Source organism: Pelodiscus sinensis, chromosome 2 (genome assembly GCF_049634645.1).
Source record: "Pelodiscus sinensis isolate JC-2024 chromosome 2, ASM4963464v1, whole genome shotgun sequence".
Lineage (NCBI taxonomy): Eukaryota > Metazoa > Chordata > Testudines > Trionychidae > Pelodiscus > Pelodiscus sinensis.
The window spans coordinates 135890722-135914870 of NC_134712.1; the positions used below are offsets into that span (position 1 = coordinate 135890722).

General features: G+C 42.9%; 1 protein-coding gene across 2 annotated transcripts; it reads left to right on the forward strand.

The window, feature by feature from the left end:
- Window positions 1-259: 259 nt before the first annotated feature.
- Window positions 260-23941, forward strand: LOC102461254 (carboxymethylenebutenolidase homolog). Of its 2 annotated transcripts, none has more exons than XM_006111046.4 (6): window positions 260-438; window positions 11229-11451; window positions 12019-12126; window positions 17761-17903; window positions 19368-19459; window positions 23449-23941. In XM_006111046.4, the coding sequence occupies exons 2-6, from the start codon at window positions 11237-11239 to the stop codon at window positions 23626-23628; spliced, it is 738 nt and encodes a 245-aa protein (XP_006111108.2). In that variant the 5' UTR covers window positions 260-438; window positions 11229-11236; the 3' UTR covers window positions 23629-23941. The 2 variants fall into 2 exon arrangements, with proteins under 2 accessions (XP_006111108.2, XP_075777590.1); XM_075921475.1 differs by lacking the exon at window positions 260-438 and adding an exon at window positions 1210-2199.
- Window positions 23942-24149: the final 208 nt, after the last annotated feature.

The following is a 24149-nucleotide window of genomic DNA, read 5'->3' on the forward strand; positions in this document are numbered from 1 at the left end:
TGGGAAGGTGCAGATTTTAGCATCTAGCAACTGTTGGAGAATTGGAGGCAACTAGGAACGGGAATGTTTAATACATGCAGTTCAGCAAACTCTCACCTGTCTAAAAAGAAAAAAGGTTAAAGACAGGCTAAATGAATAGGAATCCAGGCAGCCCCACCTTGCTCCATAAAGATGAGTCTCCTCCCTCTTCCTGATTGGATTACTAGGGGGCGGGGTTCTCAGCAATTGCCTCCTTCACTTCTAACTACAAATGAGAGAGGAGAGCAGCAGTGTGCTGGAAACTGGGTGAGCAGCACCACCACCACCACCACCACGACGACGGCGGCGGCGGCGGCGGCATCAGAGCTGTTTTTCCCCTGTTTTATATTTGGAGCCATCAAGCAGGTTTCTAGCTGAAGAGAAGAAGGGAGTGATCTACTCTTTGGGATCAAGCAGCAGGTATATGCACAGCAAATCCTTCTCCTCAATGTAGTGAGAGGAAAGAAAGACAGTAGCTGCTCCAACTGCAGGGCAGGTCTAATGGGAATGGGGGGCATATTTAGAATCATTGAGAAGTTAGAAATACTTCTTTGAAAATGACCAAAATACTGTGCAAAAGTCATCATTGTAAAATAAGACTTGAAGTTGTGTTGCTGTAAGCAATGGCAATTTAACAAGTGACCAAGAGTAATGGAGACACCCCTTGAAAGGCTATTTGGTTCACTTTGGGTAGAAGCTGAAGTTTCATTTTGATTATGCTCGGTAGGCTGGGGGTGTACATTTATGTCTATATTCTCCTAACCCACAGATTTCCCAGTGTCTGGGTTTTCACATAGATGAACGGTAAAATGTGGCTTAATTTACTAGTGAAATATCTAGGTTTTTATCATAATTTAATATTTCTTAAGTACTTGAATTTATTTAGATGTAATATATGGGCCCAATAACCTCTTTGATTCAACATGATGCTGTCACTGTCCAACATTAAATAGTGTTCAAGAAGGCCTTGGGTTTGGTATAGAGAGACCTTAGTGCAGTGGCAAGGATATCAATGCAAATTTGATTAGCCTTTTATTAAAAAGGAAAAACAGTTAAAGTATTTGAAATGTAAAATATTTCTTAAGGCTTTCATTTTACTAGCATCTTTTGTTCCCTTGCCTGTTAACTGGAGAGAGTTTTTAATTAAGAAAAAGCCTTTGTTTGATAGTCTCCTAGATGGTAATCACTGTCCTTTTTGGGGAAAAGAGCAGAAATGACCTGGTGTTATTCTGTTACAGTCCAATCCGTTTCCTAGGCTATGCATATGCTGTAAGGCCATGGTATGATTCCCTCACTCAAGTGCATCTATCTGTGGTAACTTGGTGAGGGGTGGTGTGAGAAGTGTGGCTGCAACAGTATGGGTGCCAGCAGTGGAGGAATGAGCCATTCCAAGTATGTACCAATGATATTTTCAGGAGGGTTGTACTGAACAGATAGCTACTTTCTTCCAGTAGTTTGGTGATAGGTAGCCCAAGTATATGGACATGAGCAGATCACAACCCTAGCTCAGAGACTAGACATAGCCTCAATCAGCCAGTGCTGTGGTAGCTAGCCACTCCCTCATTACTGTGTTCACCAATTAGATCTAATTTCTGATGGGTCAATTTTGGTTCACTGATTTCTGGTCCCACATTTCTCTGGTTTACCAGATATGCTCTTAATACAGGCCTTGAAAAATAGAGTCATAGATTACAAAGCCAGAAGGGCCCATTGTGGTAATTTAGTGTGACCTTCTGTATAGCACAGACCATAAAACTTCCCCAAAATAATCCCTCCGACATAGCTTTTAGAAAGCTTTCCAATCTTGATTGAAAAATTGTCAGTGATGGAGAATCTATCCGAAACATTGGTAAACTGTTCCAATGGTCTATGACTCTCATCATTAAAAATGTACACCTTTATTTCCATGTTATACCTTTGTCTGCTAGACTGAAGAGCACATTACTAAATATTTGTTTCCCATATCGATATCTATAGACTGCAATCAAGTCATCCCTTAACCTTCTCTTTAATAAACAGTCTCTCACTATAATGCATGTCTTCTAATCATTTTCATGGCTCTTCTCAGGACTAAACTAGTGCTTTTGGCCGTAGTATCTCACTGGGAGTTCACATTCAGCTGAATGTGTCCCAACCCCAAAATCTTTTTCAGAGTCACTGCTTTCCAGGCTAGAGAATTATGTAAGTAGGCCTATTTGTTGATACTAATTCCGTTGTTCGGTCTCCCTTTTGCACCTTTTCCCATCAACATTTGTTGTAGTAGGTTATTGAGACACTACCTGAATTTTCACCCACCTTTCACAGTTCAGCTCACAATTAGGGGCAGGTCAGAACTTGGAGGTGAGGTTGTCAGAACAATACCCTACTGTCACAGCTAATATCTCCAGTGGGAAATTATACTCCACTTTAGGAATACAGCCTTTTCTCTTTTTTCCCTGACTTGACCTCTCTGTTGACCCCTCTTCACTTCCTTCCTGGCAGCAATTCTCCTTTCTCCCCGACCAGAAGTTTCACCCTGAATAAAACATTGGAACAGTTCACCAAAGGGTCTTCCACTGAAATCTTAAAATGAAAATTGGATGTCCTTTTAAGAGAAATATTCCAGTTCAGCCTGAAATTACTGAGCTTGAGACAGGAAGTACTGGCAGTACAGTTTGAAACTCCATAATCTGGATTTTCCTGGTATGGCAACACTCCGATCTGGCATCATTGGGAACATCATTGAGAACACTCACAGGGATAAGCCGATGGGCTGAGGCCAGGAATGTTGCCAAACTAGGGGCCAAGATGGAGCCCCCGGGCCAAAGTGTGGGTGCTAGAGGGAGCACAGAGCTGGCAGGAGGAGTGAGGAGGTCCCTAACCAGCAACAGAGCTGCTCAGCAGCCCCAGGTGGCAGCAAGGCTGCTTGGGGGAGCACAGAGTGCCAGGGGGCAGAGGGAAACTGTGGGGGAGGTTGGTGCTGCCAGGCAGTAGCAGAGCCCCAGGTGGTGGCAGAGCCACTGAGGAGAAAGCGGAGCCCCTGGCCACCATTTGGAGCACAGAGCCCCAGCCACTGGAGAGAGTGGAGCCCCAACCCCAGGAAGAGTGGAGCTCTGGATGGCTGCGAAGGCTCCTACTATTGTGGGAAAAGCAGAGCCCTAGGGACAGAGTGGAACCCTGGGTAGCAGTGAAACCACAGAGGGAAAAATGGAGCTCCTCCTCCCCCCGGCTGTTAAGGGAAGATCAGTGCCCTGGGTGGCAATGGGAAAAAGTGGAGCTCCTGGGTGGCCAGAAGGAAAGTGGAGCCCCCGCCACTTTGACTTTCCCTGATCCAGCAAATTCCATGCCTCAGGGCCAGTTAGGTCCCAAGGATCCCAGACCAGGGACATACAACCTGTAGTCTATAGCTCATATTTCGCAAGAGGCCAGACGAAAAGATCTCAATAGTCGGGTTCTGACCTTAAAATCTATACATTTCCATTCCTTTCCATATCCTATGCACTAAAATGGTTAGCAAGGAAATAGTCAATGCCGTCACGTAAAGTGTCATAATTAGACTTCAGCACCAGCACTGTAATGAGACTAATGAGGGGTTGGGGAGAGTGAGTCATTGTTTCAGGCTGGAATTGTTTTAGGCGAGCGTTACTGCATTGGTTGCACTTCAAAGGTTTTATTATAAGATTTTGCTAGACTGGACATTTATTTTATTTCTAATGAAAGTTCAGGTTCTGTAGCATTTGATCATGTTAGGTGAGCCACAAATGTGTCCAGCAGGCCTGAACTAAGCTGTAGCACAAGTATTAAACATCTTCACCTTACATTGAATGAAACCCTATTGATGCCCCAAACTATACAGTGATCAATAGGCCTAGCGACCAGAAAGGAGTAGACTCTTGTAACAGGCAGAAGAGTCCTTGATGTATCCCCACCCCTTTTAGCATTCTGGAGGCTGTCTTCAGACTGTTGTGGTGATTGTAATTTATTTCTAACTGATGGAAGCTACCCTCTCTGATGTTAGTTGTGTGCCCAGTGGGCCAGGTGATGAGGTATCAACCAGGGGGCAGGAGACTTTGAGTAGTGCCACACAGGAGGTAAGCATGTTTGGAAACTCTAGTGTGAAGAAGAAATAAAGTGAAGGAGCAGGGATAGGAGATATTCCAGATTCTACTGTTGCCATGACTCTAGCTCAACTCCATGTTGGGTGGAACAAAGGCAGTGTAAATATTAAATGAGCATGCAGCCTCACTAGTATAAATGCAATAGTATTCATCACCATACAGTTTTAGACAGGTTTCCACTCCCCTTTTAGGGCTTATCTCCTGCCCTCTGTCTCTGTTTTTGTTAGGGTTTGTGCATACTCATTTCTTCAGTGAAACACCACCTGCAACAGTGTTAAATGGATGCATCTTCTTCAGAAAGATTTATCTTTTAAAGTGCTTATTCCTTTATAAAACATAATATAGCTTTCACTTAAAATAGTTAAAAAGTGGGAAAAGAATCAGCCTTCTTATCTCTGATCCACTGGTTCACAGACGCTGTTTCTACTAATAGTAACATTTCTGTAGAAGCATGCTGCTTCACATTATCCTCACTAAAATAGGGGGAAAGCTTTTATAAATAGGTTGTTACTAAGGGTGTGTCTAGACCTCAGGGTTTTTTCGAAAAAAGTGGCCTTTTTTCGAAAAAACTTCTCCTACATCTAGACGGCTGCTGCGTTCTTTTGAAAGTAAATCAAAAGAATGTGGCAGATTTTTCGACCACGGAAAACCTCATTTTATGAGGAAGAACACCTTTTTTCGAAAATGCTCTTTCTGCTGGAAGCATCTCCCATCCCTTCCTTCCCACATGATGCTGAAACACTGCTGCTTTCCACAGTCTGGTATGAACCCTGACCACAGTCTGGGGAGAGGGGCCTGTGAACCTGTATGCTCCCCCCCCCATGATGCTTTGAGACGATGTGGTACTAGGTACCAGGAGCAGCACGTCCATCTCAGGGCCCCCGTAAGGCATGGAGGATGGAGAGCACTGGGGAGGGAGAGCACATGGGGTTGGTTAGTCACCCCCCCCATGCCTGTGTAAGAGGTGTATGGGAATGTGTGTGTGTGTGTGTGTCACCTCTCCCCAAGCAAACCTTAAAGATAAGAAGGCAAATAAAAAGACTCTTGCTACTTCAGCTGCACAATATTTCTTTTTGACAGGGGCTCAATCAACTTAATGTCAATTTGAACATTTCTACTGCAGAGTTCTGTTTGATCATCATTGAACTCACTTGAATATAAGTAATTTTACCAGGTGTCCCATATTCAGCATAGGGAAATACAGTCACCCTGTTTATGATGCAGCGATGATTTACCATGTCGAGGGGCACACCCCCTCAGCGGTCGGGAAGTCCGTGAAATCAGGTTATTGTCCCCTTTTCCCATGCACATACAGCCCCAAAAGCCTAGTTCAAAGTCACGAGCCCCTCTACTAGGAGGCATATGACCTCACCGGCCTCCCAAAGGGCTAGGGTGTTGGACTGCTGTGGGGCGAGGGGGACCTGGGCCCTCCCACTCCACCAGGTCCCAGCCCAGGGACCTGTTGGCAGTGGTGGATTCCGCTGCCTGCTCAGCAGGGAGGCCTGTGGGAATATGCTGAGCTCCTGGAGGACAATCCTCCACCCTGGGCTACTTCCTACTGCTCCTGGCGTGCTGCTGTTCAGTGGGTCAGTCCTGGCCGGCCAATCTCCCTGGCCAGAGCAGTCGCTGAGGCTGCAGGCTGGGGCGGCTGAGGCTGTGGCTGTGGCTGGAGCTGGAGCTGCTGAGGCTCGAGCTGCTCGGGAGCTCAGGCCTGAGCTCCTTCCTCTCTGGTGGTCAGCCCTGACTGAGTGGCTCCCTGGGCTTTTATTCTCTGGCTCCCCTGGGAGCATGCCCAGCAGGCCTGCGGGGGTAGGGCCCTTTCAGCCATCTGGGCCAGGGTACAGGGCAGGTATACCCTGTCACATACATTCTTTACTACAGATTCGACTGTGACTATCTACCTTTTTCTATTCGTTAATTTTTCTATATTTTTACTCTTTATAATCACTACATTACCACAGGCTTGCTAAACTTTGCAACAAACTCCACCCTTTTCTATTCAAAATAACCTCTCTTTTCTTTTCCCCTTCTAATCCTAATCTACTTGCTGTTTTTTTTTAAAAAAAACTTCTTTTCTTTAAGGACTCTCTTTCATACTATTTCTCTAAACTTGTATCAGAGCACAAGCATTCCACATCCCCGCTCTCCAAACATAAAAATAATCGTTCTTTTTTCCTCTCAAAATGGCCAATGGTTAAACCTAACCAAAAATCTTTTAGAACCTCTATTCTTTCCTACTTTTGCTCTATACTTGTCTCAAAGCACAAACATGTTGCATTTCCCCTAGGCAAATAGAAAAAAAATAATTATTTTATTTTCATTCAAAATGGCTGACATCACCAAACCTTGATGGAAGGATGGCGGGACATACGATCTAAAAGGGGTATGACAACCTGTCAAAATTGTATGGTGATGAATACTATTGAGTTGATACTACTTAGCCTCTGCTGAAAGAAGATGCCTTCAAAATCCTCCAGGCTGCCAGCTGTGGTTGAATTTTTACCTGGCATACTGGAATGTGGATTAGAGTTAACTGGCTGAGATGCCATCCAGGCAGGCGAGAGAGAGAGAGCTTGTGGGGAAGAACAGAAAAGAAATGGAGGGGATTGTATCAGCATCCCTGATGTCTGCCCACCATTTTCTTAATCAAGTTTCACAATTGTTACAAAGGTTAATTCTTCTTACACACTTCCTAGTAAAGGATACCTCTGGCAGTGCCCTTCTGACCAAGAGCTCTGAATGGCCCCAGGCACCATGCTCCTGGAGGTTGGAGGAATAGTACTCTCTTTGGGACAGCCTGTGAACAATGATCCATGCAACTTCTTATACTTCTGTTGGCTCATTAAAACAAGACTTTTTAAAATGCACAAACAAAAATAATGAGTTTTGTGTAACAGGTCATGTGAATAGTTTGCAAAGCTCAGCTGGATAGGCTCACATGTCCATTTGACTCCAGGAGCTGGGGCTTTAAGGAAAACAATAATTATCATGAGTCTCATGACAAAATCATGAAAGTGGGCAGCACTGCTCTTGAATCAGCTTAAAGGGTAGTTACTTTCCAGAAGGCTCTTAAACACAACCCCACAGTGATTGAGCTGCCATTCTCACAGGAGAATATTTTAAAAACTAAACACTACGAAAACTCCTCATTTTAAAGCTGAAGAAAAAAAGGAGTCTTCTGAGGTATCTCAGGGCCACCACAGGCAGGAAAGGAAAATCAACAGGCATAGGAGCTCTGGGCATCTTGTCCTCTTGAAAGAAAGTTGGAGGGTCAAAATTTCTGGTCCTTAATCAGGTAAAACTCCATTTTCCATCAGTGTCTCCACTCATGATGGGTGCATCTACACTGCACCCAGAACTCGAAAGAAGCTGCACAATTTGAGCTATGCAAATTGCATAGCTTATTTCAAGTTAATTTTGAAACTTGAAATTTGGCGCTGTCTACACAGCACTTATTTCGAAATAAATCGCTATTCCAAAATGTCCCTTATGCCTCGTGGAATGAGGTTTTACAGGGATATCAAAATAGCGAGCCCATTATATTTTGAAATAACAGGCACACTCAAAAGACGTGGAATAGTGATGAACTCTGTGGATGAAATTTTTTTTCTTTTCTCTGAAATTGGCTTGAATACAGTTGAAACCCTAAGAAAGTAAGGAATAAATATATCTGATACTCATGCAATTCTTTCTCACTCCTTCCTTTTCTCAAATTCAGAACAAAAAATGACAAAACAAAATGGTTTTCAGTTAATGTAAAATTTCACAGCAGACATTGGTCTCAACCCTGCATGGGACAGAATCTGCCACCTCTTGGTGGTTAAGTGTGTTCTTCTCATCTGACTCTCATTCTCTCTCTCTCTTTCTTCATCCTTGCTGACCTCTGGACTGCTTTTCATGCTATCCATTGTGACACCCTTCCTTATTACCTGGGACTGCTTGCTGGAATCTCAGAGGGCACGTCTATACTTGCTCCCTAGTTTGAACTAGGGATGCAAATATAGGTGACCGAAATTGCTAATGAAGTGGGGATTTAAATATCCTGCGCTTCATTAGCATGATCTCGCCGGTGCGTTACTTCCTTCAACAGCTGTTTCGAAAGTGAAAGTGTGTGCCAGGACGCATTAGTTCGAATCAAACCCCTTGGATCGAACTAACGTTACTCCTCATTTTCACTTTCTCCGTGAAACGGTAAGAAGTTTTTTAACAAGGGCAAACCAACAGATTTTCCTCTAATCTGTATCTCAGAAATGGCTGAACCTTTTTTGTTGGGAGGAGGGGGAAATGGAGAAGGGAGGGGCAGAGGAAAACATGGAAAACCAACCAAATGAGTGGTGGGCAACCTGCTGCTCACATGCAAATAAGGTTGCCAGGTAGACCCTGCCAAAAAACTGGACATACTTGATCGTGGGTTGCGGGGGATGGGGGGGAGAACTGGCTGGGAGGGGAGCGGGGCTGGCTGGGAGGGGGCGGGGTGGGAAGCAGAGCTGGCGTGTGGGGGTCTGGAGGCCACGGGGCTAGACGGGAGGAAAGGAGGAGCGAGAAGCAGAGCTGGGGGGGTGTCGGGGGCCGTGGGGCTGGACGGGAGGAGAGGGGGGCCCGGAGGAAGGGGGGTGGGAAGCAGACCTGGTGGGGGGGGTGCAGCCACTGGCCACAGCGAGAGTCCTTTGGGCCGCGCTCCCAGCAGGCACTCCCTTTGGTTGTGAGTAGAAGGCGGGGGCGGGGCTGGGAGTCACTCCCCACACCCAGCTTCTGCTTGCAACCAGAGGCTCCCAGCTGGAAGGTGGGGCCGCGATTGGCACTGGGAGCCTCTGGTCACGTGCAAAAGCCGGGCAGGGGGAGTGGCAGGGAGTCCCAGCCCCCACCCTGCCTGGCTTTTGCACGCAACCAGAGGCTCCTAGCGCCAATCATGGCCCCGCCTCCCAGTCGCTCCCCCACCCCTGCCAGGCTTCCGTCCAGTGCCCAGCTGGGAATTCAGAAAATACCAGACATTGCACATGTCTGGTATTTTCTGAATTTTTCTGCCAGACAGAGGGTGCAAATACTGGGCTGTCCGGCAGAAAACCAGACACCTGGCAATCCTACATGCAAACCAGGAGGATTCGATGTGTGGCCCACAAGACACTTTGTTTACTGTTGCTCATGTACAGGGTTGCCAAATTCCTTTGGTTTCCATGCGCATAGTTTTTTCCCCTACCAGTATTACTAAAGTAACATGCAGGTAAAACAAGAGCATGTGAGTGAGGTGCATGCTGATGGCATACAACATTGACTGACAGTCATGTGCTTTCTCTGCATCCAGTCAAAGCATTGTTATGGTTCAACTGACACACACTGCAAATTCTAGGTATGCAAACACAGTTAGCAAAACTATTATATCCCAGAAGACCCTCTTGATTACCACAATCTTGCAGTTCACTGAGATTAAGGAAGGCCACTTGTGTGGACCACTGACTAGCCTAGGTTCCTGGCCCAAATGATTTTAAGTGTGGCCAAGATCCTCAAAGCATGGTCTAATATTGGAACAACTTTAAGCGTGGGCCTTGCTACCAGTGCCATCTTTAATATCATCACCCTCATCTTTATTCTGGAATTCTTTCCTCTGAAGTGGGTTTTGCCCACAAAAGCTCATGATACTATATTTATTTTTGTTAGTCTCTAAGGATACATGTCCACAGCAGGGCTAAACTTGAAATAAGTTATGCAACTTGAGCTACGCTAATTGTGTAGTATAAGTCAAAATAACTTATTTTGAATTTGAGCACGTCTACACAGCACTTATTTCAAAATAGAGCACTCTTCCTCCTACTTCCCTTAATTCTCATAAAATGAGGGTTACAGGAGTCAGAGTAAGAAGCCCTTTTGGCTGGACATTATTTTGGCATGTTGAAATATCTGCTTGTGTGTAGACATGCATTTTGTTATTTTGAAATAACAGTTATTCCAAAATAATGGTGCTGTGTAGATGTGCCGTAAGGTAACTTCTACACCAGGAAATTATTTTGAAATAATAACTCCTGAAATAACTATTTTGAAATAAGGTTATTCCCCAAGGAAAGCAGGAGTTACTATTTTGAAATAACCAGCCCCTTATTTCAAAATAACAGGCTTGGTCGAGTGGATGCTCTGCTTGTTGTTTTGAAATAAGGGGAGATATTTTGAAATAACTCCCTAGTGTACACCAGGGCTAAGATGCCACAGGACTACTCATTGTTTTTAAAGTTGCAGACTAACACGGTTACCCCTCTGAGACTTTCCTCTGATATTGAGCGTAAATTTACCGCCATAGCTAGAGAGAAACTGTTTGGGTTTGTGATATTAGCTTACAAAGGCTGATGTCTTCTGTTCCCCAGGCTGACTATTGTTAAGGTTAAGATGTTGTCACAGTTGTTTTAGTAAAGGTCATGGACAGGTAGAAGGCAATAAACAAAAATTCATGGAAACCTGCAACCTTTCCCTGACTATTACTAACAATAACCAGGGGAAGAGCAGACAGCAGGGGAAAGAGGATGCTGACTGTCATGGTGACTGGCAGCCAAAGAAGTCATAGAAGTTCATTAAAGTCACAGTATCTGTGACTAAATTGTATCATTAACTATTATATATGCACTTATTGATTTGCAATTTACTATCCATGCACTCGATCAAGTGTAGGAATACCACAGGATAACCAGTCCAAATCCACATGCCTTATTACTTACAACTTCCAGCATTTTCTTCACGTAACATGATTATTGGCTCACCACCAAACTGTATTATAATGGGTCTGTTTCTCCTTTCACACCAGTGGAAATCAAGAGTAACTGCTTTGAAGTTAATGTTGCCTAAGGTTAAAAAGGTGTGATATTAGAAACAGGCCCCAAATGTCGTGCTAACTTTGCTTTTTTATCTTCCTTTCTTCATTTTTGGGTTAACAACAAGATTGGTTGAGACCTGTTCAAAAAGTTTCCCAGTTGAACATTAAAATTAAGTTTTAATTTTCCCTTTCAGATGTGATATATTCAGGTTACTCATAAATGTTGCAATGTCATTCAAGACAATATTTTTAAACCCAACTTGTTTTTAATTTATCATATGCTAATATTGTAATATCTTTTTTCATTTCTAATTTAGCTTTTCCGATGGCTTCAGATGCTGTACCATTCCTATATGATATTGGAAAAAGAACTAATTATGTGAACCTTGGACATGAACAGCAAGTGGAGCATATCAAAGCATATGTTTGCAAACCATCTTTTGACACGGACAAAGCTGTGATGGTGATTCATGACATATATGGATGGCAATTCCCAGACATTAGATACATAACTGATCTAGTGGCAGCTGCGGGATACGTGTAAGCATTATTGTCTTGATTTCTTTTCAAAGAGACACTCTCAGCTTCATCTGATTCAAATTTCCAAATAGTATTTTCCATACAAAATGAGAAATCATGCCATTTCAGTCTAAATTACTTGTCTTAGAATAAAAGCCACATAAAAGTGATACCTGACAAATCCTGGTGTAGAATAGGTTCCTGCTGCTCAGGCTGCAACAATTCTCAGAACATGGTGATGGCACAAAGAGTTCTGAGAAATGTCAAGGTGCAGTACACTAAAAAATGCACCAACAAGGCTGTTGTGTTTGAGTGTCGAGCCATGTGGGTCATTAAAAAAAAATGAACCGCTTTAACTGTAATATAATTAGAAATACTAACAAGAATTGTACATTCTTCAAATGTTTGTTCTCGTGCATTCCAGTTAGATGTCTGTGAACACATGTGCATGTTAGCTGGAAGATTTTTCTCCTATAAGCTAGCTGTAGGGTCAGTCTGGGCACTGTTTAGATTATTTAGATGTGCATAGATCATCCCTTTTGCCATTATATGGACCTAAAAGTCAACTCCATTTTATTTTTCATACAGCGCCATCTGCCCAGACTTTTTTATGGGAAAAAAACCTTGGACATCTGCTGATCACTGGGCTGATTTTGGTGACTGGCTGAAAGATCGAGAACCCACAAAAGTGGACAGGTAAAATGTATATTTATGCTGAAACTTTCAAAGCTTTATGGTGTTATGCTTATAAGAAGCACATAGGATCTTTTTCTGGGAAAAAGGCAATATGTCACATTTACTGAAAGTACAACGTGAAAAGCAACATATGCATTCATACACACATGTCCTGCAGATGATTTGTAGTGACCAGTCTGTCGTGGCTCAGTCAATCTGAGTGAGAAGTTGGGGGTCTATTGATTGAAATTTGAAGTTCCTCTGAGGCTTGGCTTGCAGGACCGAATGCAGAGTCTAATGGCAAAAGCTTCCCTTCTTATACATATAAATTTCCATTTGACTCTATGGGTTCTGCAGTGTCATTCATCCTCAAGAGGTGTTAATCTCAGGGCTTTCCACAGTTATCCTTTGATGGCTATTGTCAGGCTTCCTATTGTTATAGCTTGTTTTTGTCTTACTCTTGGAGGTCTGCCTGTCTCCAGGGTTCTGTCAATTCTGCTAATTTAATTCTGCCTCAGGCATAATGGATGTTTCCTGGTTATCTTCAGGGTTCCCAATTCTTCTTGACCATTTGGGCATTTCTCATAGCTTTCACACTTACAGACATCCTTCACTCAGACCAAGCAATTTTACAGTGTTTCAGACAAGATTAGAGTTTAGAAGGGTTTCTATAAATTACTAAAAGAACAGCAGAAAGAAAGGAACCTTTCATAACTCAGTTTGTGATGCAGACAAGAGGTACAACTTAATTTGTAATGCTAACAAGAAGATCTTACCACAAACACTGTAAGCATGAGAGTTGGGATGAAATAGAAGCATACAAAACTTACAAACAAATCTTATAGGACTTGTTACTATCATTATACTTATATTCTTAGACTAATACTAAAGTACAATAATTTGGCTACAATGGGCACCTAAATATAAAAATATGGACTTAATGTAGCAATGAAAGAGATGCAGCTGCCTCAAGGCATGTAAGTGCTAACCCACATGTAGCAGCTAGATCAAAGCAAGCTTGAGTAATAACAGCAATGAGTCTGCTGCAACATGAGTGGCTGCACTGGCTAGCCCTACTTGTTCAGGACCCAGGGTACATATTCAAAATAATCCTCATCCACATTGGCTTCACTACTTTTGTTATTCAAGCTTGCTTTGATCTACCTATCTATAGTGTTGCAGTCACTCCTCTAAATTACAGACTAGACAGAATGTGTGGGAGGAAGCACAACAGGAGTTAAAGGTTGAAAAGTTAGGCCATTCCTCTGCATGCTAAGAAAGGAGAGCTCCGATGCCATGTTCTTCAATGTGGCCAGGTCAATGCTGGGAGACTACTTGGGGAATCCGCAAAAGATGCGTGCTGAGGGGAAAAGAGGGTTACTTCAGACGTGTAATCAGAACGTGTTTTATTTTGCAAAAGTGTAAGGATGTGGAAGAGAGGCTACAGCAAGGGGGGAAAAACTGGGGGAGAGGGGAATTGCCTGGATTTCAATTTATATTTAAAAAAGTGTCAGGAAAGGTGCTTATTCTTTAATTTACCCACTATCTGTCCAAAGGTCTGGTGGCTTCCTGCTAGCTGGGCACCCAGAAGTGTGCAAGTATCTCTTGAAAGCAGGCTGTGATTCTGGGCTATCCCACCTTCTGGAGATGGTGGCATAATTATTATACAGTAAAACCTGTGTTATTTGGCACGCCTGGGGATTAGGGCATGCCAGTAACCTAAAAATTCTGGTTATTCGGGGGGGGGGGGAGGTGTTGGGAGCTGTGCGGGGCCTATGGGGATGGGGGAGGGCACAGAAGCTGTGCGGGGGCTGGGATGTGGCCTGCTGGGGGGCCACAAGCTGCAGGGCGGGATGCGGCCTGGTGAGGGGGGGTGGAAGCTGGGGGTGAGAGGCAGAGATGGTGGGGGCAGCCTCCTGGGGGGAGGAGGTGGGAGCCACAGGGGGGCTGGCCTACTGGGGGTGCCAGGAGGCACAGGAGGAGCCATGACACTTGCTGCTTGCTTCCGGCTGCCTTTCGCTCCTCCTCCAGGTATGTGCTGCACACTTGTCTGAGAAGTGGCCTGGCACTTAAAAGGCCAGTTTCCTTTTTTTTTTTTTTTTTTTGCTTTTCCAGGCATCATAAATGTGCTGGTTTCTACAGTTTTCTGGATGCTTGCCAGACCAACTCCTGGGTTTGTATGTGGCCTTTGGTGGCCAGGCTGGCAGCTATCCTGCCATAGACGGCTGCGTTCCTTCATCTAGTGTGGAGATCATGGATTTTGGGGGCATCCCCTGAAACCTGAATAAGGTCCATGATCTCCACCCTGGACCAGGAAGGCGCCCACCTTCTCCAAGTCCTGGCAGGCTCCTGGGAGCTGGCAGACTGCTCCTGGGGAACGGTGGAGGGCTGGATGCCAGTGGCTTGCTGGCTTATGTTTTGGAGCCACTGGGTCAGGTGCAGTTACTGCTGGCTCTGGGCTGGCAGGCTTGGAGCTGGCACAGGCACTGTGGCCAGAGTCAACCCCTTTAAGGGCTCTGGGGAGGGGGCTAGGGAGAGGAGTGTTCTTGGTTGAGGCCAGAGTGGCCACCAGGGCACCATGGGAAGGCTAAAGGGCCCTATTTTGAAATAAGTGTCTACACTGCACTTATTTTGAAATAGCAATTCTGAAATTGGTGTTATTCCTTGTGGAATGAGGTTTATCAATTTTGAAATAAGCCCTCCGCTATTTCAAATTAATTTCAAAATAATGGAATGGCTGTGTAGACACTAGGATAGTTATTTTGAAATAACTTTGCTATGTAGACATACCCTTAGAGACTAACAAATGTATTAGGTCATGAGCTTTTGTGGGTAAAACCCACTTCATCATATGAGTTGAAGTGGAAATTACAGAATCCAGGGTATATATAACAGCAAAAGAAATTACCCGTCAGTTATAGGATCAGTGTTAATGAAGCTAATTTAATTAAGCTAGATGTGTCTCATTCATAGCATGTGATGTGGAAATGTGAAAACCAAAGGTGGGGAAATTGCCTTTGTAGTGTGTTAATCAATTAAAATCTTTATTTAAGCCTAAAATGATACTGTAGAACTTGTAAATTAATTCTAGTTCAGTTGTCTCCCTTAGTAATTGGGGCACTTGCTGTTATCTGATAGAAGGTATATAAGCCCCTGATGTTGTGGCTTATGTGTTTAGACCCTGCGAGGGTGTTGTTTCTATAGATATGTGGACAGAGTTGGCAAAAATGTTATCACCCAGTTAATGTACTATAACCTGGTTACAGACTAACACAACTACTTCTCAGACTTTTTCTTTTGAGGAAGACATTTAAATACTTCTGATCAATTTTCCCACTTTTAAATAAAAATTGAAATGTAGGGACAATGATAATTATCTGTAGTCCATGCTGATATTTGCAACACACCAGCTCCTGCATTTAGGGAGGCACTGTTAGTTCTTCAGCATCCATCCAGAAACTTCGAAACTTCAAGAAATAGACAAACCTAGAGTACATCCATCTACTCTAACATCGACTTATGGGCAACTAAGCACTACCATAACCATTTAAGAGTATCTCAGTGTTCCTGGACTATCCTTTGCTCCTGCCAGCATACCATTTAACTACTCAAGTTCCAGAATCTGTATGTATAAAAATGTTATTGAATTTTCATCAGATAGCTGCTGAACATGTATCCTACAGAATTCTTGTCCAAAATGTGCACTTTGCTATTACTTTAGGCACCAAATTTTGAAAAAATACAATTTCATTTAAAATTAAAAAATGAAAAAGCAGGCTCTTCTAAAAACTCAAATATCTTTCAAGCTTGTTGAGATTTTTGTAATTAAAAAAAAATTGACCATGGTATACATTAATAACACTTACCAAATTTGTTACCTTGGCCTTCATGCAGTACATCACCTTTTTGTGTAGTAGTTATTGCTAAATTAATTTTGAATAAATGTTTAGTTGAATAATTGCTTAGCATTCTCTCAAGTGGTGTTTTCTGGAATTGTTATGCTACATCACAAATTAGAAGGTGGTTCATAATGTAGTCCTGTAATTTTTAAAGTAGATAAGTGTTTCATTTTTTCTGGATCAAGCTAAGCAATTCTACTTCCACAATACTTCACAAAAAGCAGTGGCTGTCAACCTTTTCAGACTATTGTACTCTTTCAGGAGTGTGATTTGTCTTGCATACCCCCCATGTTTCACTTCATTTAAAAACTACTTGTTTACAAGATGAAGACATAAACATACAAACATTTCACTGTGACTAGTATTGGAAAATTGCTTACTGTAGTAGGTCAGGACTGCAATGTAGTAAACTCAGGATTCACTGGTGTGGTGTCCTGACCGGTCTCTTGCTCCATCAGTGATGATAAATGTTCAGCTACATGCATTTTTGTATGCTCCCTCAGTATATCATGCCAGCTCTGTGCAGATAGCTAGCCTAACAGACTTCAAGAGAGCCTCCCAAAACCATAGATGCAGATAAGATACAAAGGCATCCAAGTCAGGTTTATTGTCCAAGTACATGAATAGTCGTTGGTAGCCAGACCGCCTCTGAGCCCCTATGCATTTGTATCCACGCAATGGACAAGGCTCAGTCAATAGTATGGATTTCACCATTGCCCCCTAGGCTGGAGAAAGAGTTAAGTCAAGGTACCCCAACATTTATAGACTGAGACAATCTATGATGCCCCCCTTACATATCATTTTACACATTAATGATGTGTTTGGTACCTCCCCTTGTACTTTCCTCCAGAGCATTCCTATTCACCACCCATTGTTACGCTTTCACCTCTGATATTTCAAACTATTTGATTGTGCACAAAGTTGGGATGGCCTTGAACTGTCCTGGTGAAATGTATTTACATATTTCATGTGCTATGAGCAGCGCTAGCAGTTCTAATGCAAAAAACCACTGACTTACAGGCAAACATCTGCTTGTGACAAGGCCTAACTCTTACTTTGGTTCAGGCACCAGGCCCATGATTCAGGCTCTTTCTTTCTCCTACACTTACTTTCTCATTTTACTATATAATCATAAATCAATTGGAATATAAATATTGTTTTTATATTTCAGTGTAGAATATATAGAGGAGCCAAAATAAGTCATTGTCCATATGAAATTTTACTTTATACCCTGTTGTAAAATTAGTCGCATCTAAATGAGTTGGCATTCCCCCTGCGAGACCTCTGTGTGGCCACAGGGATACACATAGCCCTGATTGACAACCATGGTCCTGATAAAATAATGCTTTACATCACTGGTTGTCGATTTGTGAACATTTGAACTTGTTTGTATTTGTTCCCTTCTGGATGAAGTAATTTAATGAAATAGTTTGTTCTCTTGGAAATGGCACAATAGCCCACAGTTCAGATAATTACTTTATCACATGATTAATGCACTGTACTTAAGTTCTACTGAAGCAAATGTTTAACTTTAAGCATATGCTTAATTGCTGTCCAGTACAGGAAAACTTTTCTGATTCAGAGCCTTAGCTGCTAACTCACATTTAAAAACAGCATTGTTTAATTTGGGATTGGAATAATTTTAAATGACTGAAGGAAAGATCGTGACAATTTTATATACTTTTGTTTTCTTTTCAGATTTTCAGATAGAAATTCTGCTGTAAATGTCTTAGTTCTTTTTGTTTATATGTCTTAGGGAAGCTGATGTTGTCTTGAAGTATCTAAAGGAGCAGTGCAATGCAAAGAAGATTGGTGTCGTTGGGTTTTCCTGGGGCGGAATGGCTGTACATCACTTGATGCTGAAAAATCCTGAATTAAAGACTGGGGTGTCCCATTATGGTAGTGAAGAATGCATGTACATTTGAGCAGGCTCACTTGATTATGTGACGTATATATTTAAGATGCTGCTCTTGATAGATTTTTTTTTTTTAAGTATTCAACTTACAGGTGCCCTGCAGATTTAAATATAACAGTTGATTTCAGCAATATATACTATATGCTCCCACTAACTAAAGGGGTAGTTGGTATTTTAAATGTTCACAGAACAGAAAATGCCATTCATTTTTCACCGAAATATCCTCACTGGCTCTAATTGCTCAGAAAATCTTTTGTTCTCCATCAGAAGAAAATTCGTGTTAATCTGTGAAATATACTAAGGCCTTGTCTACACTAACACTGTAAATTGTTCTAAGCTACACAAGCTACAACACTTAAGTCGATGTAACTTATATTGACTTAAAGCAGTGCTATGCCAACAGGAGACTGCTGTCCTGTCAACTTACTGTATCTTCGCCAGACTTGTCACATCGATATGCAGCAGCACGTATTTAGCCTGTAGTAAAAACTAGCCCCAAGAAACAAGCCTTTCCTGATTTCCATTTAACTATCTCTATGCTCCAGCAGGGTTTTCTGCTCTCCGTGTTGTCAGGGTATAATGCATACTGGGATATCCCAGAGCACAAGCGAACAACTTGGCATATAAGGAGTCTGAAAGAGGGAGAAAATCCATTGTTCACGGGCTAAATGCTTAACTGAGCCTAGATCATAGGGATATTTCAGAAGTTTAGACTGGACGCTGGGCACAGACAATGGCGGAGACAACTTCTGCTGCCCATTCTGAGGGGAGTACATCCACAGGCTATTAAGAAGTTTCACAATGTGGGAACCATGTTGGTTCCTTAGTACAGTAGTGACGTGGGGTACATTCACTTTGGCTTGGCAAGGAAGGTATAGCATTTTTTTTGGATAGAGATGTAGCTACATTTATGCATGCCTTAGCCACTGCCAGGTTAGATTGCTGTAATGTGCTGAACATCAGCCTGAAGACCACTCTGATTTCCAGGACTGCAGAATACAGATTCTTTTATCTGCTTGGTGTTGTGTCTCAGACACTGATATGCCACAGTCTGAACTACCCCCAGAAACCAGTTGGATACCATTGCCAAGACTTGCTGATTTATAAAGCCCTGTCCAACTTGCATCCTGTCTATCTTACACATCTTTCTTTTTATGTGCCATCCCAGTTTTGGGGATGAGGAAGGGGGCAGTTGACTATAAAATTTGCTGCCCTCATTGCTTCCAAGAAACAACCTTTGTATCTTGCAAGGCCAACTTTAATATGCAGTCTTTCATTTGTTGGTTCACTTGAAGGAAATTAAGCCTCACCCGGTGTGATTTTAAAGCTGATCTACATTTGTACATAACATTTGTGACGGTACATTTTTATAATGAAAAATAAATACTGCTGAAGCAAATAGAAGTTTGTATTTAAATTCACAACTCATCTTTCCAAATGTGTTATAGGAATAATCAGAGACTCTGATGACAGATACAATTTGCTGAACTCAACCTTTTTCATTTTCGGGGAAAAAGATCACACCATCTCACATGACCAAGTAAGTATTTGTCTGAAAACAGATTTCTCTGTTCTTGTCACACTTTTATAAGGCAGAATTCCAGATACTAAATATAATCTGTGTAGGCCTGCCAGGAAACCATCAGAGAAATAAAAGAGCAGAGCAGTTGGATTTTTCTAGCAATATTTTAGCTTCTCCTGGAGCTTACATAGAAGCCACTATATAGCTTAGGACCAGGCAAAATATGACTTGCAGGCTGGATCCATCTTGCCAAGACACCAGATCTGGCTCACGTAAGTCTCAGGCCACAACCCCCTTCTTCATGCAAACTCCCTCCCAGAACCCACACCCTGTCCTGCACCCCAATCCCTACCCCCAGCTCCTTTCTGCACCCAACCTCCATCCTAGACCCTGCACTTCTTTCATTAATATCATGGAAAAGTTCAGCCCTTGACCACTTACCAAGTGGTCGCTCACCCAATCAAAAATTATTGTCCACTCTTGGTATAGGTTCTCTTTCAGGGGGACTGGAGAAAAACCATGGCGGTGCGAAAAGTCAGCCTCTTTGTACCATGGCAAGCAAGGGCTGAACATGTCCAGAGAGATGCCAGGACACAAACCATCAATTAACCATTTGGTTATTTGCTTTGCCTCTTAGAGGGCACGTGGTTAGGCAACTGAATTTAGACTCTGGAGACCAGGCCCACCGATGGGACTGAAGTGGAGGGGGCAGAGGACAACTGCCCCAGGGCCTGGCCACTGCCACTGGTACTGTGGTAGCAGCAGAGGCAGCGGCTGGAGTCTCAGGCCCTTTAAACCTCTGCCAGAGATCTGGTGCACTCCAGGAAGTGCTAAGGGTTGGGGGGAGGCAAAGCATGGTCTGGGTGATGCTGAGGACTAGCTGCCCGAGCTCCACCTCTTGTGCCTTCTTGACCCACAGAGCCAGTCTCCACTCCCACCTTGCCCCAGAGCCCAGCAAGTCTGTTAGCCCTCCTGCAGGGGACAGATTCAGTTCTCATCCCTACCCCAGAACTGCCTGAGTGACTTTGGGTAGGTCACCTTGTCAGTCTGGGTATACTGGGAAAAGGCACTTGGTTAGAGCAAAGAGCAGTAATGAACATATTGTATTGTCATACCCACGTGACAAAGGGCAGACTCACTACTACAGTACCTCTTGCCAATAGCTCCTATCTACCCACCAGATAACCCCCTCTGTGAGTCAGTTCCAGACTCACATCACTCCCACTTTCAGGACACTGCCCCCCGGGAGGGCCCACAATTGTTGTGTGTCATCCCCTTCTGGGGAAGAGGATATTTATCAGTCTTTGCATTCTAGGGTCCTCCCCACCCAGAAAAGCCCAAATTCCCCTATACCCACCTTGCCTCAATGACCCACTGCCAGTCGTCATCTAGCCCCTGACCTCAGGGGCAAACTGATATCTGACATGGCCACTCATCATTGGCAAGGGGAAATCGTATTATTCTGGAGATGGCCGTGTAATTCAAAAAACGATCCCTAAAAAAAAAATTGTGCTATCGCGAAAACATGTTAAACGGGCACGTGTTAAATGAGGAATTACTGAATAGGACGTGTCAGTAAATCTCAAAGGTAGTCAGTTTTCATTATCTTCATGTCAGAGATGAAGAAACTGAGGCACAGGAAAGGAAGTGTCTTGTTCTAGGCTTGGACAGAGCTAGAAATAGAACCTAGCTGCCTAATTAGCACATTTCCTAATGTGTTTTGTTTTCCCCAGTGTAGAGGTGGCCTGCATATCTTGCTTCTTTCACTCTGTAAAATGAAAGTAATACCTCCATGCCTATCAAAGGTTCTGTGAGGGTAAATCAACTAATACGTTGTAGGCACTAAACTATTATAATGACAAGGCCACATAAGTACATAAACAGGAGACAAGAACCTGGTCTGCACATAGGGCTGCCAACTTTCTAATGGCATAAAACTGAACATCTTTGTCCTCCCCCTTCCGAGGCCCTGCCCCTACTCTGCCCCTTTCCTGAGCCTCCACCCCCTCATACCATCTCCCCTTCTCCTCCCTCACTCTCACTGGGCTAAGGCAGAGAGTTAGGGTGCGGGACAACACACTGTACAATTTCTAAGATGAAGAACAGAGTACTCCTCCCCAGCATCATTCACTACCCAATGCTATCTCACCACCCACCCTGCAAACTGAATAAGGCTTCTGCTCTTTGGAAAATATATTATGTGATTACATAGACAAAGTCTGCATTGTAATGCATACATGCAAGAGAAAACAATTAAGGCTTCACAAGGCACATTACCTTTATTTTTGCTTCTTAAGTGCTTTTATTACAAGGAGCTTTTTATTTAGTTCTTAAAAAAACAAAAACAAAAAATTCCTGGAGAGCTTTCAAGTGTAACAGGCAGGACAGCAATGGAACTCTCTGGGTGAGGTATCAAACCCTGGCTTCATTCTCTATGCTTCCCTATTTACATCTGAACACACTACGGCTACATCTAGACTGGCTTGATTTTCCGCAGAGCGTCTAGATTGGCATGGATGCTATTCCGCAAAAGCACTTTTTGCAGAAAAGCGTCCCTGCCAATCTAGACGTGCTTTTCCGCAAAAAAAGCCCCGATCGCCATTTTCGCAATCGGGGCTTTTTTGCGGAAAACAAATCTGAGCTGTCTACACTGGCCCTTTTGCTCAAAAGTTTTGCGCAAAAGGGACTTTTGCCGGAAAATCATGCCAGTCTAGACACAGCCCACATGAGTTGTCCTGAAACCCCATTCTTATCTGGCACCTTATTCAATAGAATCTTTTGATCACTTGGACCTTATATTGGATCTCCTCTTAGGGGCTATGTCTAGACTACGCTGAAGTTTCGAAAGAGGATATGCAAATTTGCATATCTTCTTCCAATCTCACTTTCGAAAGCGGAGGTTTACGTGGCTTTTCGAAAATGGGGGGGTGGTTCCGACAAAACCATGTCCCAACTACTTTCACTTTCAAAAGCTCTGCTTTCAAAAGTGAGATCAGAAGAAGATATGCAAATTCCCACAGAATTTGCATATCCTCTTTCGAAACTTCAGCGTAGTCTAGACGAGCCCAGGGTGCATATACCCTGCACTGTAGGTCGAAACAAGATATGCAATTTGAGCTAAGCAAATTGCGTATCTTATTTCGATGTTATTTCACAATAGCTTCTTTTGAAATTTGGCATTGTCTACACAGCACTTATTTTGAAATAAATCGTTATTCCGAAACATCCCTTACTCCTCGTGGAATGAGATTTACCGGGACGTTGAAACAGAAAGCCTGTTATATTTTGAAATATCGGGCACGCTCAAAAGATACAGAATAGCTATTTCAGGGTACTTCTGGTATCCCAAAATAGTTCTGTAATGTAGACGTAGACTTATGCTGTAGCTACACAGCTGCATTATTTCCGAATAACTGTTGTTATTTTGAAATAACAAAATGCACATCTACACAAAAAGCTGTTATTTCAAAATAATTTGGAGATGCGGGACTTCTTACTATGACTTCTGTAACCCTCATTTCACAAAGAGTAAGGGAAGACGAAGGAAGAGTGTTCTTCCTTCGACTTCCTGCTGTGTAGACACCGCCAAAAGCTGCATTAAGCTATTTCGACTTAAGATATGTAATTGACGTAGCTGAACTTAGGTATCTTAATTTGACTTTTGCCCTGCAGTATTGACGTGCCCCTACAGAGGTTGCATACAATCCTGGCCCACAATAATACATAAATGTATTTGGTACAACGGCCCCCACAAACTCTGAAACGTAATTCATTGAGGCTTTTTTAAGGATATGGGAGGAAATTGGCATATCTGTCATAAAATCATATTTCAAAGATGAGGTTTTTTTATTAAGAGCCTGTAATCGAATCTGGCCTGAGTGTTACATAAGTAAAGAAGACACTGACTACATCTTCAACAAAGCTAAACAAAACGGACAAACTGAGAGCTGACAAGTTAAACAAAAATTAAAAACAACACAGTAATGGAAGGATGTTCTGTGTTACAGGTTATATTATTGGAGGAGAAACTGAAACAGTACTGTCAAGTTGAATACAGAATTAAAGTTTATCCTGGACAAGTTCATGGTTTTGCAGAGTTAAAGCCAGAAGATATGAAACCTCGTGATAAACCTTATATTGAAGAAGCAAGAAAGGATATGATGAACTGGCTAAAAACACATATTTAACAGAAATATAAAGTCTAGTCTTTATTTTGGGGATCTTAGGGTATGTCTAGACTACATGACTCCGTCGATGGAGCCATGTGGACGAGTTTACTAGACATAGGAAAATGAAGCGGCGATTTAAATAATCGCTGCTTCATTTACATAAAAATGGCTGCTGCGCTATGCCGATCAGCTGTTTGGTGGCACAGCGGGGCAGTCTGGACGCGCCGCGGTCAACAAGGGAAGCCTTTCACGAGGCATACCGGAGCGGTCGACAAAGGCTTCCCTTGTCGACTGCGGCATATCCAGACTGCCTCGCTGTGCCACCAAACAGCTGATCGGCACAGCACGGTGGCTATTTTGATGTAAATGAAGAGTGATTATTTAAATCGACGCTTCATTTTCCGCCGTTGACGGAGCCATGTAGTCTAGACATACCCTAAGAGTAGCACTTGATTGAATTATATTTTATAGAAAAACAATGGTTGTATTCCTGTAACTTTGACAAAGAAAGCGAGTATTATTCGTTGAACAATTACAAT

Excerpts from the sequence above, each read along its gene's own strand:
- LOC102461254 (XM_075921475.1), top strand. The coding sequence starts at position 2,142 with ATGTGTCCCAACCCCAAAATCTTTTTCAGAGTCACTGCTTTCCAGGCT. Across the intron at positions 2,200-11,228 it reads TTTCCAGGCTAGAGAATTAT|CTTTTCCGATGGCTTCAGAT; the intron begins GTAAGTAGGCCT and ends TTTCTAATTTAG. Across the intron at positions 11,452-12,018 it reads GTGGCAGCTGCGGGATACGT|CGCCATCTGCCCAGACTTTT; the intron begins GTAAGCATTATT and ends TTTTTCATACAG.